Raw genomic sequence first — 9,664 nt, forward strand, 5'->3', positions numbered from 1 at the left:
CACTAACCCCCGAAGATCCACTTACAGTTTTGGAAGACCGGACATCCATCCTCATCCAGCCAACGAAGTCCTCATCCACACGGCAAGAAGTCCTCAACGAAGCCGGGAGAAGTCTTCATCCAAGCGGCAAGAAGTCCTCAACGAAGCCGGGAGAAGTCTTCATCCAAGCGGCAAGAAGTCATCATCCAGGTGGGCAGAAGTCTTCATCCAGACGGCATCTTCTATCTTCATCCTTCCGGCGCGGAGCGGGTCCATCTTCAAGACATCCAGCGTGGAGCATCCTCTTCATACGGTCCCAGCCTACACTGAAGGTTCCCTTTAAGGGACATCATCAAAGATGGCAACCCTTGAATTCAATGCAATCAGCCAATAGGATTGAGCTTCAATAATATTGGCTGACCCAATCAGCCAATGGTATTGAGCTCACATTCTATTGGCTGTTCCAATAAGCCAATAGAATGCAAGCTGAATCAGCCAATAGGATTAAAGCTCAATCCTATTGGCTGATTGATTGATTAGGGGTTAATAGGTAGTTTATGGGTGTTAGTGTACTTTGTAACACTTTAGTTGTGAGTTTTATGATACAGCTTAGTAACATAAAACTCATAACTACTGACTTTAGATGGCGATACAGATCTTGTAGTTATAGGCTGAACCGCTCACTTTTTGGCCTCCCAGGCAAAACTCGTAATACCGGCGCTGTGGAAGTCCCATTGAAAAATGACTTATTAAAAAGTGCAGTACTAACTTTGCGGTACACCTATACCTACAACACCTGTAATACCAGTGGTAGTGAAAAAGAGCCATAATGATGCTTTTTTACTCATAACGCACAACTCGTAATCTATCTGATAGTTAATAGGAGGACTAGACTCCTAAAAGCTATAAACAGAAACATTTCCTTAACAAAGAACAAAAAATGTTCAAATAAAAAATAAGGAGAATTTTTAACAAACTGTCTGATACAGGAACCTTTGAGCCAAAGAAACCTTCATCAGTAGAATAAACTTAAATATGCTGTCGGTCAGAACAAAACTAATTAAATCTTAACAATTTTGAAAAGACCTCGGAAGTTTACTTAAAGGCATAATAGCAGTCATAACCTTTATGATATAAGCAACAACATGTGATGTTTGCATATGAAATCAAGTACATGAACTGAATATGTAAAAAACAGTAAATGTTATTGTACATGTAGAAACATTGCTAGCATAAAACATGATAAATAAATGCCACATAATTGAGCTGAAGAAATAACAACAGCTTAAAAAATGAAAAGAACACACTTAGCTTTGTAGAATTGTGTTCCAGGGCATCATAGTTTCTACAGTAACATCAGAGTCAGGATCAGAATGAGACATCTCGCAAAATGTAACGGAAAAAGAAAAATAACATTAGGCAAAATATTCAATTTTCACAATGTAACAGTTTTAGTAGAGACAAACAATAGCAGGCATAATAGCTTTCAATGTTCAGGAAAACAGCAAGCAATAGAGGGAGAGGGGTAAAACAACTAAAATTTGCCGCCAAGATTGCTGCATTACGCAAAAAGAAAACATTTTTTTTGCGCAAAACTAACACCAGGAAATGACACAACTCACGTCATAACAAACGCGATTTCGTGCCAAAACAACTAGCGTCAACAAAGACACAGGAAATAACGAAATTTGTGCCATCAAAGGTGCAACTTCGCGCCAAGAATTACGCAATAAAAAACAGCATTTTGCGCCCTTGCCAGCCTAGATTTGCCCGAGAAAAAATGAAAGTCAAATTAGAAAAAAACTGAACCCCAGGTAAGAAAAAAGTTTAAATAAACTTCCAAAACATGATTCCTATACTGAAACTGTTTAGACTGCAAAGGGAAATACACATAGACCTGACTCATGGCAAATATAAGAAAAATACATATATTTAAAACTTTATATTAATACATAAAGCGCCAAACCATAGCTGAGAGTGTCTTAAATAATGATACATACCCACCCATCCACATATAGCAGATAGCCAAACCAGTACTGAAAACTATCAGCAGAGGTAATGGTATATAAGAGTATATCGTAGGTCTGAAAAGGGAGGTAGGAGATTAATCCCTACAACCGATAACAGAGAACCCTTGAAAAGATTTCCTGCGAGGAAAACCATAAAATCAATAGGCGATACTCTCTTCACATCCCTCTGACAAACACTGTACTCTGAGAGGAATTGGGCTTCAGAATGCTTAGAAATCATAAAAAAACAAGCACAAACTTGCTTTACCACCTCCATTGGAGGCAAAGTTTGTAAAACTGAATTGTGGGTGTCGTGAGGGGTGTATTTATAGGCATTCTGAGGTTTGGGAAACTTTGCCCCCTCCTGGTAGGAATGTATATCCCATACGACACTAGCTCATGGACTCTTGCCAATTACATGAAATAAATATAAATTTAAAATGATACAGTTAAAGGGACAGTCTAGGCCAAAATAAACATTCATGATTCAGATAGAGCATGTAATTTTAAACAATTTTCCAATTTACTTTTATCACCAATTTTGCTTTGTTCTCTTGGTATTCTTAGTTGAAAGCTTAACCTAGGAGGTTCATATGCTAATTTCTTAGACCTTGAAGCCCACCTCTTTCAGATTGCATTTTAACAGTTTTTCACCACTAGAGGGTGTTAGTTCACGTATTTCATATAGATAACACTGTGCTCGTGCACGAGAAGTTATCTGGGAGCAGGCACTGATTGGCTACACTGCAAGTCTGTCAAAAGAACTGAAAAAAGGGGCAGTTTGCAGAGGCTTAGATACAAGATAATCACAGAGGTTAAAAGTATATTATTATAAATGTGTTAGTTATGCAAAACTAGGAAATGGGTAATAAAGGGATTATCTATCTTTTAAAACAATACAAATTCTGGTGTAGACTGTCCCTTTAACTAATTCAACACACTCTAAACATGTTATCAAGAAACCTTAAGGGTAATGCATGTGATTTGTCTAGGAAACAGCAAGATGTATTTTTGCAAGGGTGAGCATTAATCCTCGCAGTGGCCCTGCAATGAAGCTGATTATATCACCAGTACGGTCTTTCAAATACCCTTATCTGTCCTGTTACTGAGCAGTGAGCACTAGAATTAAAGAACTCTGTTCTAGATCACAACTGGATTACTGATTCACCTAGAACTCATCTCTTTAATGTTTCCTATACACCTCATAATCTAACCCACATACTTAAATGGACAGTAAAGCCAAAATTAAACTTTTATGGTTCAGACAGAGAATGTAATTAAACATTTTTTTCCCAATTTACTTTTATTATCAAATGTACTTTGTTCTCTTGGTATCCTTTGTTGAATAGTAAACATAGGTAGGCTCAGAGGCGTGCTTTACACCTTTACCCCTCTATAGCAGTAGCCCCTGAGCCTATAGACTTCAACAAAGGATACCAAGAGAACAAAGCTGAAGTAAAATGGAGTTTCTTACAATTGCATACTTTATCTAAACTATGAATATTTAATTTTGACATTACTGTCTCTTTAATGTACCTTCCTCTATAATAAGGCATGTCTGTAACAGCTATTCCAATAACATATATGGCTGTCTGTAACTCTAGTTACTATAAATATCAGTCCTTCTGTTTCTGCCAGGTTTACTGTGTGTAGTTACAGACAGAGGGATTAAGAAATACTGATCTACACTATTTGAAAGAAATCTTATAGCCATATAAAAGTGGAAGCCATACGACATCAGTAACTGTTGCTATTGTTGAGGTTGAAATATGGCCCTCAACAAAATCACCAATGATTCAAAGAAAACTCTTGTCACATGGATCTCCAAGAATATTAGTGAATTGGTTCCCTAAGTAACCTTTTTCTTCTGGGAACCTTTTTTCCTACTAAACACTTAGGCCTAGATTTGGAGTTTGGCGGTAGCCGTGAAAACCAGCGTTAGAGGCTCCTAACGCTGGTTTTAGGCTACCGCCGGTATTTGGAGTCATTCAAAAAAGGGTCTAACGCTCACTTTTCAGCCGCGACTTTTCCATACCGCAGATCCCCTTACGTCAATTGCGTATCCTATCTTTTCAATGGGATCTTTCTAACTCCGGTATTTAGAGTCGTGTCTGAAGTGAGCGTTAGAAATCTAACGACAAAACTCCAGCCGCAGAAAAAAGTCAGTAGTTAAGAGCTTTCTGGGCTAACGCCGGTTCATAAAGCTCTTAACTACTGTACTCTAAAGTACACTAACACCCATAAACTACCTATGTACCCCTAAACCGAGGTCCCCCCACATTGCCGCCACTCGATTAAATTTTTTTAACCCCTAATCTGCCGACCGCCACCTACGTTATACTTATGTACTCCTAATCTGCTGCCCCTAACACCGCCGACCCCTGTATTATATTTATTAACCCCTAACCTACCCCCCACAACGTCACCGCCAGCTACCTACAATAATTAACCCCTAATCTGCCGACCGCAAAGCGCCGCCACTTACATTATAGCTATGTACCCCTAATCTGCTGCCCCTAACACCGCCGACCCCTATATTATATTTATTAACCCCTAATCTGCCCCCCTCAACGTCGCCTCCACCTGCCTACACTTATTAACCCCTAATCTGCCGAGCGGACCGCACCGCTACTATAATAAAGTTATTAACCCCTAATCCACCTCACTAACCCTATAATAAATAGTATTAACCCCTAATCTGCCCTCCCTAACATCGCCGACACCTAACTTCAATTATTAACCCCTAATCTGCCGACTGGAGCTCACCGCTATTCTAATAAATGTATTAACCCCTAAAGCTAAGTCTAACCCTAACACTAACACCCCCCCTAAGTTAAATATAATTTTAATCTAACAAAATTAATTAACTCTTCTTAAATAAATTATTCCTATTTAAAGCTAAATACTTACCTGTAAAATAAATCCTAATATAGCTACAATATAAATTATATTTATATTATAGCTATTTTAGGATTAATATTTATTTTACAGGTAACTTTGTATTTATTTTAACCAGGTACAATAGCTATTAAATAGTTAAGAACTATTTAATAGCTAAAATAGTTAAAATAATTACAAATTTACCTTTAAAATAAATCCTAACCTAAGTTACAATTAAACCTAACACTACACTATCAATAAATTAATTAAATAAAATACCTACAATTACCTACAATTAAACCTAACACTACACTATCAATAAATAAATTAAATACAATTCCTACAAATAAATACAATTAAATAAACTAACTAAAGTACAAAAAATAAAAAAGAACTAAGTTACAAAAAATAAAAAAATATTTACAAACATTAGAAATATATTACAACAATTTTAAACTAATTATACCTACTCTAAGCCCCCTAATAAAATAACAAAGACCCCCAAAATAAAAAAATGCCCTACCCTATTCTAAATTACTAAAGTTCAAAGCTCTTTTACCTTACCAGCCCTGAACAGGGCACTTTGCGGGGCATGCCCCAAGAAGTTCAGCTCTTTTGCCTGTAAAAAAAAACATACAATACCCCCACCCCAACATTACAACCCACCACCCACATACCCCTAATCTAACCCAAACCCCCCTTAAATTAACCTAACACTAAGCCCCTGAAGATCTCCCTACCTTGAGTCGTCTTCACCCAGCCGAGCCAAATTCTTCATCCAAGCGGAGCAAGAAGAGGTCCTCCATCCGGTAGAAGTCTTCATCCAAGCGGGGCAGAAGAGGTCTTCCATCCGATTGAAGTCTTCATCCAAGCGGCATCTTCTATCATCATCCATCCGGAGAGGAGCGGCAGCATCCTGAAGACCTCCGACGCGGAACATCCATCCTGGCCGACGACTGAACGACGAATGACGATAGAAGATGCCGCTTGGATGAAGACTTCAATCGGATGGAAGACCTCTTCTGCCCCGCTTGGATGAAGACTTCTACCGGATGGAGGACCTCTTCTTGCTCCGCTTGGATGAAGAATTTGGCTCGGCTGGGTGAAGACGACTCAAGGTAGGGAGATCTTCAGGGGCTTAGTGTTAGGTTTATTTAAGGGGGGTTTGGGTTAGATTAGGGGTATGTGGGTGGTGGGTTGTAATGTTGGGGGGGGGTATTGTATGTTTTTTTTTACAGGCAAAAGAGCTGAACTTCTTGGGGCATGCCCCGCAAAGGGCCCTGTTCAGGGCTGGTAAGGTAAAAGAGCTTTGAACTTTAGTAATTTAGAATAGGGTAGGGCATTATTTTATTATGGGGCTTAGAGTAGGTGTAATTAGTTTAAAATTGTTGTAATATATTTCTAATGTTTGTAAATATTTTTTTATTTTTTGTAACTTAGTTCTTTTTTATTTTTTGTACTTTAGTTAGTTTATTTAATTGTATTTATTTGTAGGAATTGTATTTAATTTATTTATTGATAGTGTAGTGTTAGGTTTAATTGTAGGTAATTGTAGGTATTTTATTTAATTAATTTATTGATAGTGTAGTGTTAGGTTTAATTGTAACTTAGGTTAGGATTTATTTTACAGGTAAATTTGTAATTATTTTAACTATTTTAGCTATTAAATAGTTCTTAACTATTTAATAGATATTGTACCTGGTTAAAATAAATACAAAGTTACCTGTAAAATAAATATTAATCCTAAAATAGCTATAATATCATTATAATTTATATTGCAGCTATATTAGGATTTATTTTACAGGTAAGTATTTAGCTTTAAATAGGAATAATTTATTTAATAAGAGTTAATTAATTTAGTTAAATTAAAATTATATTTAACTTAGGGGGGTGTTAGTGTTAGGGTTAGACTTTGCTTTAGGGGTTAATACATTTATTAGAATAGCGGTGAGCTCCAGTCGGCAGATTAGGGGTTAATAATTGAAGTTAGGTGTCAGCGATGTTAGGGAGGGCAGATTAGGGGTTAATACTATTTATTATAGGGTTAGTGAGGCGGATTAGGGGTTAATAACTTTATTATAATAGCGGTGCGGTCCGGTCGGCAGATTAGGGGTTAATAAGTGTAGGCAGGTGGAGGCGACGTTGTGGGGGGCAGATTAGGGGTTAATAAATATAATATAGGGGTCGGCGGTGTTAGGGGCAGCAGATTAGGGGTACATAGAGATAATGTAAGTAGCGGCGGTTTACGGAGCGGCAGATTAGGGGTTAAAAATAATATACCGGGGTCAGCGATAGCGGGGGCGGCAGAATAGGGGTTAATAAGTGTAAGGTTAGGGGTGTTTAGACTCGGGGTACATGTTAGAGTGTTAGGTGCAGACGTAGGAAGTGTTTCCCCATAGGAAACAATGGGGCTGCGTTAGGAGCTGAACGCGGCTTTTTTGCAGGTGTTAGGTTTTTTTTCAGCCCCATTGTTTCCTATGGGTGAATCGTGCACAAGCACGTTTTTGAGGCTGGCCGCGTCCGTAAGCAACTCTGGTATCGAGAGTTGAAGTTGAGTTAAATATGCTCTACGCTCCTTTTTTGGAGCCTAACGCAGCCATTCTGTGGACTCTCAATACCAGAGTTATTTTAAAGGTGCGGCCAGAAAAAAGCCAGCGTTAGATACGCGGGTCGTTACCGACAAAACTCTAAATCTAGCCATATATGAATCCAGGCCAGTGATCTTCTTTTTATACATTCTATCTCGTTTTCCCTAATTCTAGTGCCAAGAACCATATACATGTCTATAAATCAATGGGTTTATCATATCTAGTTTATATGGGCATACACTGTAAAGTGTCTTGCTACGGCTAAGTACAGTATAGAAAACATTTAAAACTAGTGTTAAACAGAAGATTTGATTACCTAAAAATTAGTGAACAGAAGGCTACTGATATGTATTATACTGCTGTACAAGCATTATTTTCCTTTATTACTTTATTACATATTGGTGGCTTAAAAAAAAGAGGAAGCGTAATGTGAAACGCGACCAGGTCAGGGGCTCATTTTTAGTCTATCACTTTAACTAAACTACAATATTCTAGCTAATTTAATATGGGATTAGAAGGGAATAATGGGAGGGGAATAATCTTGGAGGGGAGTGGCTAACTGTATATCAAGTGCAAACGTTAGCACAATTTAATAGCATTTAACTACCTTTGGTATTTAGCCTTTAGTTTTTTCCCAAGCTACCGTAACCCCACGGATTCAATCTGTACATTTACTTAATTATCAACACGTTATCTCAGGAAGAGATGAGTTTTTAAAGCTAAGGTAGGGCAGCAGATCACTGTGCAGTTTTAGGCTTGCCGTCTACATTTTAATATTTTAGTATTAAAGGTTAAAGGGACACTGAACCCAATTTTTTTCTTTAATGAGTCAGATAGAGCATGACATTTTAATAAATTTTCTAATTTACTTCTATTATCAATTTTTCTTTGTTCTCTTTCTATCTTTATTTTAAAAGCAAGAATGTAAATCTTAGCCGCCAGCCTATTTTAGGTTCAGCACCATGGATAGCACTTGCTTATTGGAGGCTTACATTTACCCACCAATAAGCAAGCATAACCCACGTTCTCTACCAAAAATGGGCCGGCTCCTATGCATCACATTCCTGCTTTTTAAATAAAGATAGCAAGAGAATGAATAAAAAATGATAATAGGAGTAAATTAGAAAGTTGCTTAAAATTGCATGCTCTATCTGAATCATTAAAGAAAAAAATGAGTTTAGTGTCCCTTTAAGTTTTATGTCAATATTTTTTTCTGTGCTAAATAAGCATTCTATATTTCACATATACGCTATATTTTTTAAATTTTTTTGTATATTGGTGGCTTCGTTTTTTTTTATTGTAATACACACAATAATGGCTGCAAACCTGGGCAAAATAAAACAATTTAATGATTATATTTTATGGATGCGCTAAGACATACATTTACAATAAAAACAAAATTTGCCTTATTTTTGTCACACATAAAACCCATTGTGTAATGTTTAAATCCTACTCATTTAAATGCAGGATAAAGCAAAATGATTTACGCATATTTTTTAAAAAAAATATTTTTACTATTACAGTGTTTTAGATTAATAATAAGCATATCTCTTTGTGAAAATGAGTGATGATATTTCCAGTAGAAATATTGTAGGCATGCTTACATTGCATCTTTACTGAAGTGGTCAGCACAGCTTTGTTTGTAGGGGAAGGGTGAACTGTCACAGCACTAGTTGGCTGATCTGGCAAGGTATGATGCTCTAAAGTCCTCTGGGTGGTTGAAACAACTTTAATCTCATCAGGAAGTGCAGGTACCTCTTGTTTGTCAATGGAAGAATTATCTGGTTGAGCTGGAGGCTATGAAAGAGATGTGAAAAGTCTGTATTATTTATTTGACTAGTCTACTTCATCTTACATTAAAAAAATGTGCTCTATTGACAAACAAAATATTCCTGAGTAATACTGAGTACAAAATTAAAATATCACAATATGAGCACAAACATGCGTTTACTATTCTTTTCACTTGATATTTAAGCAGATTCTACTTAAACTTTTTTAAGGAAAAAACAGACTTTCTATTTCGGTTTGTCACAATAGACTGACTCTCCCACTCACAAAGATGGTCACTCCCTTGACCTAATCTTTAGCTATCGATGCACTTTTTCAAACTTTACAAACTCTCCTTTTCCTCTTTCTGACAACCATCTCCTCACTTGCAACATCTCATCCCTCCCTACAACTCTAACTCCTTCTACTCCTCACACCAAA

The 9,664-nt window shown here is 36.9% G+C and overlaps 1 protein-coding gene across 1 annotated transcript in view; it reads right to left on the reverse strand.

Moving 5' to 3' along the window:
• KIAA0319 (KIAA0319 ortholog) overlaps positions 1–9,115 on the reverse strand; it is a 364,526-nt gene extending 355,411 nt beyond the window's left edge. Inside the window, exon 1 of the mRNA XM_053714803.1 lies at positions 9,061–9,115. Within this exon, the coding sequence (XP_053570778.1) occupies positions 9,061–9,067 (7 nt within the window). The 5' untranslated portion in view covers positions 9,068–9,115. The remainder of the gene's footprint in view (positions 1–9,060) is intronic.
• Positions 9,116–9,664: the final 549 nt, after the last annotated feature.

This window comes from Bombina bombina, chromosome 5, assembly GCF_027579735.1.
Source record: "Bombina bombina isolate aBomBom1 chromosome 5, aBomBom1.pri, whole genome shotgun sequence".
Lineage (NCBI taxonomy): Eukaryota > Metazoa > Chordata > Amphibia > Anura > Bombinatoridae > Bombina > Bombina bombina.